The sequence below is a fragment of the Oryctolagus cuniculus genome, chromosome 2, assembly GCF_051225735.1.
Source record: "Oryctolagus cuniculus isolate XC-2025 breed Fujian yellow rabbit chromosome 2, ASM5122573v1, whole genome shotgun sequence".
NCBI lineage: Eukaryota > Metazoa > Chordata > Mammalia > Lagomorpha > Leporidae > Oryctolagus > Oryctolagus cuniculus.
Genome location: NC_142868.1, coordinates 1,589,250 through 1,604,463, shown reverse-complemented (window position 1 = coordinate 1,604,463; position 15,214 = coordinate 1,589,250). Strand labels below are relative to the sequence as shown.

Genomic DNA, 15,214 nt, shown 5'->3' with positions numbered 1-15,214 from the left:
CCAGAACATGTCTCTGCATGAGAATCAAAACCGAAAGCTTCCCACAAAGGCCCAGTGGCCAGCCAGGCCAGAGAGCCCACTGTCAGCCAGGGGAGGGCACACCGCCTGGGGTCCTCCTCTCCACATGCGGGCAGGCCACGTGGACACACACACACACACACAGTGCGTATGCACACAGGACCCAGACATCAAGGCCATCCCAGGCAGGGTGCAGGGGATGCCCCTGCCTCCTCCCTGCCGGGGGCCATGCTCCCTGTGACAGGGCAGGGGCAGGAGAGTCCCAGCAGCCGGCCGCCTCCGTGGCCCTGGTCCCACGGGCCACACTGCCAGCCCTGACAGGGGCTGTGGCTCCCACATGCCCCCCCCCCGCCCCATTCTGCAGGTGCCAGGCTACCACAGCCTCCCAAGCCCCCAGTTGTGAGGCCACCCCACTGACCTGACACCACTGACCCAGCACATGGCTCTCCTCCTGCCTGGTGACCTGCTGGGGGCAGGGGTCCTGGGGCTCCGGGCAGCCGGGCAGAGCTGTGGTCCGCACTTCCCCAGCATGTGAGCCCTGAGGCCCCGGCTGCCCGACCTGCTGCTCGGCTCGTGGCGTCCGCAGCTCACTCTCTCTGCAAGTGGGGCCTGTGGCGCCAGGGCTTCCTCCCTGTCCGAGACTTCCGGTTGCTGGCTCCCTGGGCCAGCACTTCCTGCCTTCCACCTTGCGAGAGCCTGGAAGCCGCGTCAGCGCTACCCGGCCTGTGGGTTTGAGCCCCCAACCACCATGGCTCCCGCCCCTCAATGTGGTCACAGACCATGGCACTCAAGTGCAAAGCCGGCTGGGTCCCCTGGGAGGAAACTCCCTGCTGGTGCCCCCTGTGGCCGCCGCTGAGTACTTGGCCAGCTCTGCAGCAAACCTCAAGGCAAAGCCAATGCTGACGCCCACACAGGGTGCTCGCTGCCCCAGCACCACCCACCAGAGCAGACCCTGCCCCAACAGAGGGGTGTGCCTCTGGCCCCAGGCGGCTAGGGACAGGCCAAGTCCAGGCGAGTCGCAGTCACCCTCCCATGGACCCTTTTCATACAAACCACCCCACCCCAGCCCCTGCCCGAAGTCCTGCTCAGAACCCTCCCTCCCCAGGGCCCCCAGCCCAGAAGCTGGGGAACCCTGGGGTTCCAGCCCAGGCTGTTGGGTGCTGAGCCCCCTTCTCCACAGATGGCCCTGATTCTCAAAGTCAGGGCTCTCCCAGGGAAATGGAAGCCTTGGAGCAGCTGGAAAAAGGAGCTCTCTGGGGCTGGGACCCCCTCACGGCAGGATTTGGGGGTGACAGGGACCTGGAGCTGTGTGGGGGCCTCATCTTGCTCCCCAGGTTTCACCAGGCATGGTCCCCAGATCCACACTCCCACCTCTGCCTGCGGCTCTGGCTCCAATGGGCCTGGACACTATTCTCTCCCTCATCCCTCTACTCCCCTCCCCGCCCCTCCCCGCCGAAAGAGCCACAGGCCTGCATGTCAGGGCGCCCAGGCTTAGGAGCCCCGGACTTGCTGCCTGGGGGCTGTTCTGGGCCCCAGATTCCCCCACTGTCTCCTGGAGGGTGAGGAGCCTGAACTCTTAGGGTGGGCACAACAACTCTGGCCTCTCCCCGACCTGTCGCAGCCTCAGTGCCCTCAGGGGCCAAGGGAGCAGAAAGCTGACCTCAGACAGACAGACAGCAGCCGGGGAGGGTCAGGGGGCAACTCTTCCCGGTCTGCTTCCCCTTAGTGGCAGGGGTGACATCAAACAGCAGGAGCAGCCCCGGGCCAGGTCAGCCAGGCGGCATGCGCAGGTGGCACAGTGGTGGGCACCAGCATCCTAGCAGGGTTGCAGGGTTTAGTCCAGGCCTGCTCCTGATTCCAGCCTCCTGCTGATGAGCACCAGGAGACGGCTCCAGACTCAGTCCCTGCCCACCCAGGGGGACCTGCATGGAGTTTCTGGCTCCTAGTTTTGGCCTGGCTCAGCCCAGGCTATTGTAGGCATTGGGAAAAATCTTACTCTATATTTCTCTCCCTCTGTTCTCTGCTTTTCAAATAAAATGAAACAGTTTTTTTTTAATGGGTAGGAACATTAAGATGCCGTGGAACCCAGAGGGGACAGGCCCTGGGCTGCTGGATAAGGGGAGGCCTGGGCCCAGGTTTAACTGAGAAGTCTGCCGAACAGGGGAGGGGCTCAGGGCCACCACTCCCAGGTGGGGACGAGCACACAGGCCACGGTGCACATCCGGTGACTGGAGCCGGGCAGCTTACGCTCTCTCCAGGAATGGCCACCCTTGGCAGCCAGAGGACAGGAAGGAGTCCCAAGGTCAAGGCAGGAGGCAGACCCAGGCCCGCCACCCCCCGTCCAACACAGAGATGCCCAGAGCAGAGAAGCAGGCTGCACAGAGTGGTCCTCGATGGGCAGGGCCACACTGGCCCCTTCTGTCTGCACCTCGGTTCCTCCCAGCCCCTCCCATCTACCGAGGCAGCCTTCCACCCCCACGGACGCGTTCACTCCCGAAAACAGAGGCTGTTCAGACCCCCTCCCCATAACAGGACCTCCACGACCTGACCGCATCCCACCCAGGCAGGCAGAGGTGGCTGGCAGCCTCCGTCTCTCCCCAGCCCTCACAGCCTTGTGCCGGTGGTGGCTTAAACTGCCAGGCTTGGGGCTCTCCCACCACGCCACAGGCAGGCTCTTCCCAGGGTAGGCGGGCTGACCAGTGGGGAGTGCTTTCCCTGTGGGTCCTAGGAGGACCCGAGCCTCCTCTGGAGGAAGGCAGATGGCAGCAGTGACCCTGGCCCCGCCCTGGCACCGTCAGCCTCCCGGCTCCTGCCCACCTCGGCTGGCGCTCACAGCCCAGACTGGTGCTGTCCTCATTGGCATGGGGCTGATGAGCAGAACGAGATTCAGAGAGGGGGCACCCACTGGGCCGACGCCAGTGACCAATGGCATGGGGACCCAGGGCCACCATGCCCAGTCCACCTCAGGACCAATTCAGGCACTGAATGTGCCAGAGAGGGGCTGTGGGGCTTGGGGGAGGGATGCTGAGCCCAGAGATGGGTGGGGCACCCCCACTGGGGAAGCTCTCAACTCTCGGAGTACACTCCTCCCACAGGGCCGGGGTGACCAGCAGCTACTCCCCTCTCAGCCTCATTCCGTCTCCTTTGAGGATTTTCCCAGGAACTTGGTCCTAGGCACTCCAGCGGTGGGGGGAAGGGAGTGGGTGCCCAGCGGACAGGGCTCTTCCCAGGGTCACACAGTATGGAGAGTGGGATGGTGCCAACTCCCTAAGCCATGTCCACGTCCTAAGCCGCAGAGCCGTGAACACAACCTTACTTGGAAAAAGGCTTAGGTGGAGAGGCTCATCCGGATTAGCTGGACGGGCACCAGTGCAGACAAACACCTATCGCGGAGAGAAGGCACACACTGGGGAAGGCTGTGTGGCCGCAGCCAGGGCAGCTGAGGGAAGCAGGAGGACCCCGTGTAGGATCCTGCCCTGCGCACCTGGACTCGGCACGTCCGGCCGCAGCCGTGAGCCAGTGACTTCCTGTGTGTTTCCGCTCACCCCGTGTGTGGATGGACGGACAAGCCCAGGACACGAGTCCATCAGGGACTCGCCCACATCCTGTCCCCAAGAGTCACAGCCTGATCCCAGCTCCCTGTGAGGCTGTGTCCAGCTGGTGCTGGCCAGGGCTCACCCTCACCCCTACCCCAGCTCCTGCACAGGCTCCGCCAGCCCAGCGCACCACACCTGGCCACACCTGGCCACACCCACCAGACCTGCTGGCCTCTTGGTCACCCCAGGCCCCTTCCTCGGCAGGCCAGCATTTCCACACAGAGCAGAGGCCACTTCTCTGGTCAGGGGAGCCCTGACTCCCTGCTTTGGGCCCCTACTCAGGGTCTGTCCTGCGGGACCACCTTGCCCTATTCCGGGGCCTGCATGCCTTGAAGAGGGACCTGCCTCAGACCCTGACCCCTGAGGAAACCTCCAAGCCAAGGGCACCAGCACCCTGCGTGCTCCCAGTACTCGCCACCACCCAGCTCCCACTGCATCCCAGAACCCAGCTGCGACTCCAGCCCACGGCACAGATGGACAGACGGACGGGTTCAGTGTCAAGCTCACCCCTGAGGCTGCGTGCCTAGCCCATCCCCCAGAGTGCAAAGTGAAGAATCTGTGACCTAGAGCCAATCGACCCTCAGGAAGAGTCGTGCACAGAGCCGGTATGCAGCAGCTGGGGCGCACGCGTGCCCAGCTCTGCTGGGTGAGACGAGCTGGGCCGAGGGTCAGTGCCAGCCAGCGCGTCCGGAGGACACAGCTGCCCAGGCTCTGCACTGGGTGAGACAAGCTACGGCCAGCCCTGGGGAGAGGCCGAGGGTCAGTGCCAGCCAGCACGTCCGGAGGACACAGCTGCCCAGGCTCTGCACTGGGTGAGACAAGCTATGGCCAGCCCTGCGGAGAGGCAGAGGGTCAGTGCCAGCCAGCGCGTCTGGAAGACACAGCTGCCCAGGGTGGAAGCAGGGGGCAGTCCCCAGTCAGTCTCTGTCCAAGGGCATAGGGAAGCGAAAGAAATACAGAAAGTGCCCCACATGCACAGCTGCCCCCATGGCCATGGCTCTGGGCTTCTGCCCTGGGACGCCTGGCCCTCGAGGGGTGTCCTCATCCCTGGAGCCTGTCCCCTCAAGCACTCTGAGCTGTCTCAGGGTCAAGGTCAGGCTGGGGTTGAGAGTCAAGGCCACCAGCAAGGGGCGGGCCGCCACCACCAAATGCCAGGGCAGGGATCCCAGGACGAGGTGACAAGGCCGGTGGCCAGCTGTGGGGAGGCCAGGGTGGGGATGGCGAGGCAGGTTGGCGCCTGCTCGCCTGGAGCCCTGCCTCGAGCCACGGGAGCAGAGGTATGCAGGGCCCACACAACTCCCAAGCGCTGGCGAGTTCCCGCCTTCCGATGGCTCTAGGGTGCTGCTGTGTGGGCTCTCACCGCCCTGCATAGCCCCCCTGAAGGGGCTTCCTGCCCTTCCCAGTAGTCAGCGGGGCACTGGAGGACCAGGCCCTGCACAGGGGGGAAGGGTGGTTCAGTGGCTAGAGCACAGGCGCGGTGTCAGGCCTGGCTCCGTCCCCTCTTTCTAACTAGGTGGTACACTCTGACCCTCAGTTGCCTCATCTGAAGAGTGAGGCCGACAGCTCAGGAGTGGACCACCTGGCTGGTGGCAGACACACCCGCTCCAGGGGCACCTGGTCATGAAGTTTCCACAGTCACAAAGGGGGAAAGGCCAAGCAGAACATCAAAACACCTGTGCTCAAAGCCCAGCCATGCTTTCCCATCATGCCCTGCGGGTCTGGCCTCTAGAACGTTCTTTCTTGTGGGCCTGGGGCAGCCCCGGAGCGGAATCCCACCCGACCCTGCGTCTGTGCATGAGCCGCCTTCTCCACGTCCTCAGCCCCACTCTCCCCTCCACGGCCCCTCCACGGCCCCTCCTGGCCCACCTGCCTCTGGGCCGGACCCCCACCTGCCTCTGGGCGGACCTCCACCTGCAGAGCTCCTTAGAGAGGCTGTCCGCGCCCCTCACACTGCCTGCCCTGTCCTCTGGCTACTGCCCACCTCGCAACGTCAGCTCTGTGTCCATCCTGGGCATGCTGCAGGCACCAGGTACCTTCTGTCCACACCCCGGTAGCTTGACACCTCCCTCCCCATCCCTGTAGCCTCAAGTACCCCAACTTCTTCATCACAGGGAGACCCCTGGCTGCATAAGGGGGGCCCACGCGGGGGCCTGGCTCCCATGGTAACTTCTCCTGGCCACAGTGTCCACGCCTACGAGGCAAGGACAGTGGTCAGCATGGGGCTGGGCCAGCCCAACATCGCTGCTCACCCCCCAGCAGCCAGAGGCCCGTGGCTAGGTGGGATCCACTGGGGACCTTTACTGAGACATCCGGAAGGGGACTCCCCTGAAGGCAGAGCCAAGCCGAGCCCCGCTGGACGTCCCCAAACCCAGCCTGCCACGTCCCCCTCTTCTCAGCGGCCACAGGGCAGCTGCCTGGGTCCCGCCAGTCTGCTCCCTCAGCACACACCTGCTGCCCACCCACCAGGCCCAGCAGGGCTCCCGAAGGCAGTTCTGGGGTGGACACAGGCCGGCCCCTCAGGAGCAGAGGCCACCACCGGCCAGACCCTCCTTGGATACCTGTGTCACAGGTGCATCCTAGGGACAGACTCCCCGTTTGCTGAGGCCAAGGCATGAGGGTCATGAAGGCTGGGGGTGCCTTCCCGCCCACGGTCAGCTCTCACGACAGGAGGGCCGGGTGGCGGGCGCCCTGGGCACTGCCCACGTACAGCGTGCATTAGCTCTGAGGTAGTCCACTCCATCGCCCGCCGCCCTGGTGGATGTCCGGCCCTGTTGATGAGAACATGAAGCCGAGCAGGCTGCCACCCCGGCCGCCCGGCCAGCATGGCCTGTGGCACCTGGAGCCTGGGGCCACCTTGCCACACTCCAGCCTGGGGGCCCCCACTGGAAGCCCCAGAATCAGCCATGCGGGGCCCTCCCAGGCAACTCCCGCCAGGCTTTGCTCCCGGGGGAAACGGGGGCGAGCAGCCACTCTAAGGCCCCCCGCTGGGCAGAAAACCCAGCAGCCTGGGGACAGCAGGGCGGCCCGGCCTCCCACGCGGGGCTCAGGAAGGGGCCCAGGCTGAGACGGCTCAGAGGCCCCGGTCTGGCCTACCCTGAGATCTGGGCTTGGTCCCGCTTCAAGCTGATGCCAGCAGAGTCAGGATGTCGGTCAGGAAACTCCTAGGTCACAGGAGGGTGCTGCCTGCTCCCTCGGTGGGAGGGAGGCACTGTCTGGGGCCCACCCCAGAAGAAGCTCTGACAAAGAGGCAGAAGCCCAGGCCTGCGGCGTCCCTGGAGCAGCTGGCCAGGGCCTCAGAGCCAAGGCTGCATGCAGCGGGCTCCATGGAGCAAAGGTGCACCTGGTGACCCTGGCTGGGGTGGACAGAGCCATGGTTCAGTAGGAGAGGCCGGGAGTGACCGGCAGCCCACCGCCGGGCCTACTCAGCTGGAGTCAAGGTGGAGACGGGCAGCCTCACCCCATTCCTCCTGCCCAGTGCTCCCCCAACCCCGACTTCTCAGGGTGTTGGAGCCGTCAGGCACTGCCGCCTGCAGGCAGCCGCCCCACTCTGCACCCTAGGATCGAAGCTGCTCTCTGACTGGGCCCCCGTGTGCTGGAGAGGCAGCCACCTCTGACTCACATCCTTGTGATATCCGTTCCACCCAGACACAGCGACACGTCAGCCAGCGCGGCGGCACCAGCCTTCCACATGAACTAACCACGCAAAAGGGACTACATTGAGAGCGCCTCAGACTGAGAACCGCTTGTGCAAAGGCCCTGGGGTTGAGGTCAAAGAGTAGCACCCCTTCAGACACGACGGAGATGTGGGTCCACAGCAGAACCTCGCGGAGGCAGACGGGGTCTCAGCCCTGCCTGAGCTAAGTGCCTGGCTCCAACCCCAGCTCGGCTCCTGCGCTCTGGGCACTGCACACAAGCCATTTCTCAGCCTGAGGGCCAAGCCACAGGGCTCACAAGGCTCTGCCTCAGGTCTCTGGAGGTGGAGGGCTCCCTGGATGGCCCAGAGTCCAGCACCAGAGCAAGGGGACGCCAAGGCCGTGAGGCCCGTGAAGAGGTGGGGTGCTGGGGTGCAGGGCGGTCGCTGCCCCCGGGACAGGTCCCTGTGCACCTGTTGGCCCTGACCTGCTCCTCTGCTCACCGCTTCAGTCACGTCTGTGCCCTGCTGTCCTCCCTTGGAACCCGTGAAACCCAGGGCTCCTGACACCTGCCTGGTGCTCAGAGCGGGCATCAAGAGCATCTCCCAGCCGCCAGGCCCGTGGTCCCGGCGTCCCACGCACCACAGGGGCCTCGGGCCTGGCTTGGCCTCTGGCTGCCCTGCCGCAGGCCGCACCGGCACGGCTGTCCCTCTCTCTGCCCACACCAGCATCTTAGCTTAACCCCTTGCTTGGCCCATTTTTTCCTTATTTTTAAGTTGTTTGAAAATGTGTTTTTCTGCTGTTCGAGGCTACCGACTAATTTTTGCCCCTTGAGTCTATTTTACTCCACTGTCTTCTGCTTTTTGTCACTTTTTACTTCTTAGTAAGTTGCAGGCTGGCCTCTGGAGGTTTCAGGTCTAGGCTGGGTCTGGCCCACTCCCGAGCTTCCTCCTGGGGTCACCCCCAGGCCAGCAGAGTGGGGTACAGGTGACAGGCCAGTCCCCTGGCCGGGCTGCAGTGGGCAGGGAGCCGACGGGCACAGGGACCAGACAGGTCCAGGAGGAAGGGGCCACAGGGAGCACAGGAGGAGACGAGGAGAGAGGGGACCACAGCAGGAAGGACGAGCAGGCTCGGCCCAGGATTAGGGAACTGAGAGCCGTGTGTTCCTCCTTGGCCTGGGAATCCCAGAGCCCCAGGCCCTGGCTGGGGGACGGGATGAGTCACGGCTGCTGGCTCCTGTCCTCGCCCCTCCGCAGGGCCCAGAGGGGGCCAGGCCAACCTGGACGTTCCCAGGCACCCTCACACTGCGCCATTGTTCAGAGGCCCAGTGAGGACAAGGGTCTGGCAGTGGGCCTGGGGCTGGCGGGAAGAGCCCGGCCCCCCGCCTCCCTGCCCCTCCCAGGGCACTCTGGCCCCTGTCCTCAGCCACCAGAGCAGGAGGGAGCCTCCCCGCCTCCTCCTTCCCACCCCTCCCTTTCCAAGGCCAGGCCTCCAGCTCCCCGCCCCCTCCCCCCTAGGAGTCAGCGCTGGGCCCTGCCAGGCGCTTCCCATGGGCACCTCCTCCTGCCGGTCTCACAGCAGACTCCCACGCGGCCATCTGCCCCAGCTTGGGCCTCCAAGACCCCCCAATGCCCACGAGCAGCTCGAGTGATCTGCCCCCAGACCAGACCCTCAGGCAGTGCCCAGGGGCACCAGAGCCCAGCATGGTGTTCCCTGGGGATCGTGCTCCAGGCCTGGCTCCAGTCAGGGTCCCTGGCCCCCAAAACCTGGGTTCTCCCCTCTGCCCAGCCTCGCTGCACCCACCCTGGCACAGAGCCAGCAAAGTGCCCCCTGGGCCCAGGCAGTGGTCACAGCGCTCCCATTAATGCTTGGCCAATCTCAGACTCCCGGGGTCAGCAGGGCCCAGGTGCGCGCTCCTGGGCGCCAGCCTCCCTGGCTGGGGGCCCCCACGGGGTGGTTCAGGAAGCTCAGCAGGGCAGGCTGCAGGCGATGGGAAGGTGGCACAGCCTCAGGACAGGCACGGGGCCACGCCACTGTCAGCCAGGAAACTGGCCAAAGAGCACTTGGGCTGCCGGGGGCGGGGGGGGGGGTGACTGGGGACTACTAGGCCAATGCCCCTCCCCTATCCCTCATCCCCAAGGGCCCCTCCACAGGGGTCCCCTGTCCACACCTGCACTGACCTGCTTCTCTGTGCCCCGCCCAAGCCCCTCACTGGAGCTTCAGAGCCACTTCCAGGAGGACGATGCCAGAGGAACTCCGAAAGCAGACGAGCCCTGACTCCGCCCCTCCCATGCCCCTTCCCCGGCTGCTCAGCCTGGCCCTCTGCCTGCTCCCATCCTCAGGAGGCCCACGGGTGCCTCCCATGGCCCCTTTCGCACCCTCCTTGGAAGGGCCAGGACCACGTCCACTGACACCCAGGGCTAGGCTGAGGGCGCTCCGGGCAGTCCTGGCTGGGTGCAGAACGCATCTCTTCCCAGGCCCTGAAACGGCCAGCGGCTGCCTCAATGCCAGGCTGGCAGGAAACCCGGGTTTGGAGCAGGGCCCATCAGGGCCTCCCCCAAGGCGGGGGGTGAGGGGTCCTTGCTCAACCCACTTCCTTCCCTAGCAACTTCCTGTCCCCAGAGCAGGCATGGCCAGCACCGCCGACCGCCGCACTTCGCCCTTCTGGTCACATCCTCCGGAGAACAGGAACATGCTCCCAGGGAGTCTGCCCCAAGTGGCAAAGCTTCCTGAAGCCAAGCCAGGCCCTGGATTGCCTGGGGCTCAGAGGTAGTCCCTGTGCCCCACCCCTTACAGCAAGCCGCCCCAGGGCCCCAGGCAGCAGCACCCAGCCCCCCACCTTGGCCCTAGAGGGGAATGAGGGTTGGGGACTCCTGTCCCCAAGGCCCCCAACCCAGCAGCTCACACTGTGCACCGAGGAGCCGTCGGGGAAGGTCCCCAACCCTGGCATGTGCCAGGCAGCAAATGTTGGGGTGGGGTCCCTGTAGGTGAGGGATCCATGGGGAAGGGCGGCCACTGAGTGGGCCCAGCTCTGAGACCCTGGGCTGTGTCCAGTTCCTGGTAGGTCAGGACCACGAACAGTGCCCCCCGGCAGCTGGGCAGGACCCCTGCCCCGCATATCCAACTTCCTGTCCTCATCGTGCCCAGAGAAGGTAAGGGACAGTCATACAGCCTGACCCTGGGGTCACCAACCGTCACCCGTGTTCGCGTGATGGGCATGGCTGCAGGAAGTCACGCCCACCCCATGCTGACCTGCCTGCCAGAGCCAGGCCCTAGCCCCCCCCCCCGCCCCGGGAGGGCCTTCCCTTCACAGCCTCCAACAGGGTGGGGCGGCGGGGGTGTGTGTGGTGGCGCTGGAGTCGAGGAGTCTCCAAAGACAGCACAGGGCTGCACTCCCCACACCTACTCCTCCCATACACACCCCGGAGTGCCCAGGGCAGCCTTTCTCCACCGGAGAAATCTGACTTTGTTGGGACCCAGCACCCAGGAGCCCCTGTGGCCGGCAAGTTGACCCTAACTCTGGCCCCAGCACTCACGGAGAGAGGAAAACGCAGCTGGGGGTGCGACCACAGGGACCCCCCCATGCTTGTGGCAGCCTCTGTCTCCCCATCCATGGAGCGGATGGGTCCTTGCTGCGGGGTGGTCTGGGGGAGGGGGCCGTGATGGAAACAGTTTCTGCGAGGCCTCGGCACCACCCGCTGCCGCCTGATTGGAAACTCCGCCAACCCGGGCAGGTGCCAGGTCCAGGAAGAGAGCGGCGGCGGGTTTGTCTCCAGGCTCACTGACAAGCTGAGCACAGGTTGGGAGCCTACTCCCAGCGGCCACGCGCACCGCACTTTTCCCTGGGCAGGCCCCGTGCTGGGTGGGGTGTGACCGGGGAGGGTCTCCGGAGAACCAGGCAGGAAGCAGACAGCCGGCCAGCCGTCTTGAGTAAAAGTCCCTTCTGAGAGAGCGAGCGGCAGTGGCAAGGAGGCCAAGCACCTGCCCGCAGTTCCTGCCCTCCCACCTGCGGGGCCTGTCCGCTCCTGTGGCCCAGACCTGGCCCCGGGCCAGGTACACTGGCCGTCAGCACGTAGGGAGAAGCAGGGGCCGGGGCAGCAGCCTAATGCAGGGGTGTGCCCACTGTCCCAGAGGCAGGGACAAAAAGCCCAGCCCCCTGGCCAGGGCTGTGGGCACTGTCCCGGGCTCCCTAGACCCATCCCAGCGTTCCAGGCACCCAGATGGGCCCCACCCTCTTCTGCCTCAGCTAGGAGCAGTCAGCAGTGAGAGCTGGGGGCTCGGCAGACCCCTGCCTGGCTCAGGACACAGGGCAGGGCCACCCAGGGTGTGGGGACTGCCCTGGGTGGCGAATTGCAACACCCCCCCACTGAGGCGAGAGGAACTTCCCAAAATAGGGCTGCACACCTCACAGGGAAGGGCCAGACACTCCGGCCCCCGCAGGCTCCTCGCTGCGAAGCCCACAGTCAGGGCTCCTCAGGGAGCAAGACCTGTCTCAATCCCACCTCCCAGGAAGGTGCTGACGCCTGGGGACACGGCTGCTCCCCAGGCCAGACCGCAGGCCCCTCCGGTCCCTGTGCCGCCCCACACGGCCCCTGGTCGGAGGCTGGTGCAGCACCCTGGCCATGGGGTGCTGGTCCTGGCACGCAGAGCCAGCAGGGCCCTCCCGCACCTGATGCCTGCTAGTCCAGCAGGCCCTGGGGCAAGGACCTGGCTCCTGGCTGGAGCAGTCAGGCTTGGCAGTGGCCGCCCCGCCCTGGGCTCAGCGGGCACGCGGTAAACATCTGATTCACAAGGAAACAGAGGCACTTCTCGGAATTGGGCTTGGCTGCAGGGGGGGCTGTGTGTGGACAGCACAGGGATGCCCTGCCAACCCCTCAGGGCCCCACGGACCTCCCTAAACAGCGCCCCGGGTGGCCAGGTCCACACTCTTCCCGCAAGCCGGCGGTGAAGTACACATCAGGGACCAGGGCCGCGGGTCACCAGCAGATCCGGCCTGGTCTGTGACCTGGGGCAGGTGACAGCGGGGGCTGGCTCCTCCGGCAGCCTGGAGGGCTGGGCTCCTGGAAGTTTCAGCGTTGGGGGAGAAGGAAAGAGAGGGCGCAGCGGGGGCACTTTCATCCCCTCCTGGGAACCCACGAAGACTCAAGGACCACGCGCTTCCTCGCCCTGAGTCCCTGTGCGACCCACGGCTCCAGCGACCCCTCGGCCTGGGCTTACACTTCATTCACGTCACCCCTGGAGCGCAGCCAGGAGCCGGCACAGAGCCAGACCCAGCGGTGTGGCCCCTGTTTTACAGGACAGGAAGCCGAGGCTGGGGTCTCCTGGCCCACAGCTGAGCAGCGTCCGCCTCACTCTGGACATGAGGCTGTCTGCTCTCCCGTGAGCAGGAGGGTTCCAGTGCCCCAGGGAGGGTGGCCAGGCAATGAGCCCAAAACGCCCCCCGCAACTCTGAGACTCAGGCAGCCCGCCCGTGGGAGTGTCCCCAGTCCTGGGGTGCCCAGGCCTGGCCACTGGAGGGCTCAAGAGGCCTTCTGGGGAAGGGCCACCGACCTGGGGCCCTCTCTCTGCCCACCCCCAGGCATCTGTCACCAGCCTTTGTCCCAGTCTTCCTGGCTGTCCCCTGGGACGCAGAGAGCACTGCTCTTGACCACACAAGCCCGCACTCCTGACCCTGATGCAGCCCCGTCTCAGCCAGCCTGCCCTTGCTCTCCTCTGCCCAGGCTGCCCGTGCTGGCCAAGTCTCCAGGTGGCTCCAGCCACTGGCCACGCTTCATAGTCAGGTCTTTGCCCAGCACAGCAGTGGGGGTGGCGGGAACCTGGGAGCCTGCCCTTTGCCCCAGGCCTTCCCAGGCCGGCCTTGTCCCCACCTCCACCCCAAGCAGAGGTGGCCTCGAGGTGCCCACTGTCTGCCAGCACACAGCCCTGAGGGCCAGGGGAAGCACCCACAGGGGCTGAAGGCCACTGAGCACCGTCCGCGTGTCCCCAGCAGCCCTGGACTCCCAGCCGCAGGGGGCAGAGCGCTCACTACGCTCACGGAGGCACTGCAGGCTCAGCTGCATGGGCGGCGAACCCAGGAAGCCAGCCTGAGTCTGTCCCCACCCCGTCCCTCTGTGACCCACTGGCCATCAATCTGTGTGTGTGCACAACCATGTGGACGGGGAGCTGCTGGGACTGACCCAGCACCTGACTTCCTCCAAACCTGTCAACAAGAAGGGCACCACAGGCCTGCAGCCCACCCTCCCTCCCGCTGTCCCAGGCCATCTCCTGGCCGGGCTCCTCCCTGACCCCCGACGGCCTGGGCTCCTTCCTGGAAAGCCCAGGCCCCTTGTCGGCACCCCTCTTGCCCGATGGCCCTGCCCATCAGCTCCTGGACTGGGCTGGGTGTGCCCAGCCGGAGGCAGAGAGCCAGGGAGGGAAGGGAGCTGGACAGAGCTGTCACCCCTTCAGCGCCCCCGCTCTGCAGGAGAGGAACGGGATGCAGGGATGCAGGGTCCCGGGCCGCGCTGTCTGGGTAAAGGACAGGCAGGGGTGTGGAGCAGAGCCAGAGCCAGGGGGCAAGGGTCACGTAAGCCACCTATAGTGAGAGACCCAGGACCCAGAGTCCTGCTCCCAGCCTGGCCCCAAGGCTGTTGTGACCCAAGTTCTAGCCCCAGCACAGGTGACATCTCCAGAGTCCCTTCATGCCGGGCCACGCGCACAACCTGCAAGGTCACATATGTGCTGTCCACACCACGGACCCAGGGTCCCTCACGGAGCACTGGTCGCAAGGCCAGGGCTACTTCAGACCCCGAGGCACGGCTGTCACCAGTGTTGAGCGCCAAGAGGCGCAGTCGCCCGGAGAGGCGGGGGCTCCGTGGGAGGGAGCTGCCGGAAGCTGCAGAGGAGCAGCCCCAGCCCCCCACCCCTCCTCCCCGAAGGCCTCTCCCAGAGCCGCGGGGCTGTCAGTCACTCACACTTAAGTGTGAATCAGCGCCCACAGGTGGCTCCTCTCCCGCCTTCGTGGACCCGGACAGGCGGGGGAAGAAAGCGCGGATTCCCGGGGGAGGAGAGAGCCGGTTCCCCGCAGGAGCCCTCCGAGGCCGGGTAGGGAGGGTCGTGTCCGGGGGTGGGGGGGGGGGCACCCAGCAAGGGTCGCCCGCGGGGTGGCCGAACGCCCTCCGCCCCGCCCCGCCCCGCACGCTCGCTCAGGCGGTGCCCGTCGCGCCCAGGCCGACCCCCGCCCGCCACCGAGACGGCCCCGGGGGCCCAGGAACCGCGCCGCGCCCCGCCGCCGCGGCTCACCCGTCGGAGTCGGCTCCCAGCCCGCGGGCCCGCCTGTGTCTCCGCGCCCGGTGCCCGCTCCGCCGCCCAGCCTGGCGCGCCCAGCCCCTCGCTCCTGGCCTGCCCCAGCTCTCTCCGCCCGTCCCCGCCCGCTTCCTAACGAGGCCCCGCCTCCTGGCCAGGCCCCGCCCCCAGCCCTGGCCCGGCCGGGAACCGAGGGCGCCTGGCGCCCCCCGCGCCCCCAGAGCCACGGCTCCCAGCTTGGCGCGAGGCTGGGCCTGGGCCCTCGCTCAGGGTGAGCAGAGCCCTCTGTATCCCTGCTCGGCCCCGAGAAGGGGAGGGCGGGCGCCGTGACCAGCACACAGTAGGTACTCAGCCTGCCTCATGGTGACCCCCAGGGGGAAAGGCGCTGTCCAGGCTCCACCCCTGCCCCCTGGGCCTGCCTCCTGTGTTTCCCAACAACCTGCTGGGCATTTCCAGCCACTTCCAAGAGGGACGTTGGCCCAGGGTCTGGCTCAACCCTGTGAGGCCCAGGAAGCAGCCTGGTTGGGGAGTGGGGCGAGGGGCAGGTGTACTTTCGGACACATACCACTGTTTAGGGGCAGGGGTTTCCCAGGAGGTGCCCCTCGGGGCCCGGTGGGCGCTGTGAGCGTGGAGATGGACTGCAGGTCCTCCGTGGGGAAGGTGGAACTTGTAGGTGCGTGGAGC

General features: G+C 66.3%; 1 protein-coding gene across 2 annotated transcripts in view; it reads right to left on the bottom strand.

Annotated features, from left to right (window-relative positions):
• SH3BP2 (SH3 domain binding protein 2) overlaps positions 1 to 14,624 on the bottom strand; it is a 30,199-nt gene extending 15,575 nt beyond the window's left edge. Inside the window, exon 1 of one of the 2 annotated variants that reach the window (XR_016228589.1) lies at positions 14,528 to 14,624. Coding sequence is in view for 1 of the 2 variants with exons in the window: in XM_051836701.3 (XP_051692661.3) it covers positions 437 to 549 (113 nt within the window). In the remaining variant the exon portion in view is untranslated. Of the gene's footprint in view, positions 1 to 436; positions 682 to 14,527 lie in introns of those variants that run through there. The other variant, XM_051836701.3, reaches the window with a different exon arrangement.
• Between the last annotated feature and the right edge of the window lie 590 nt (positions 14,625 to 15,214).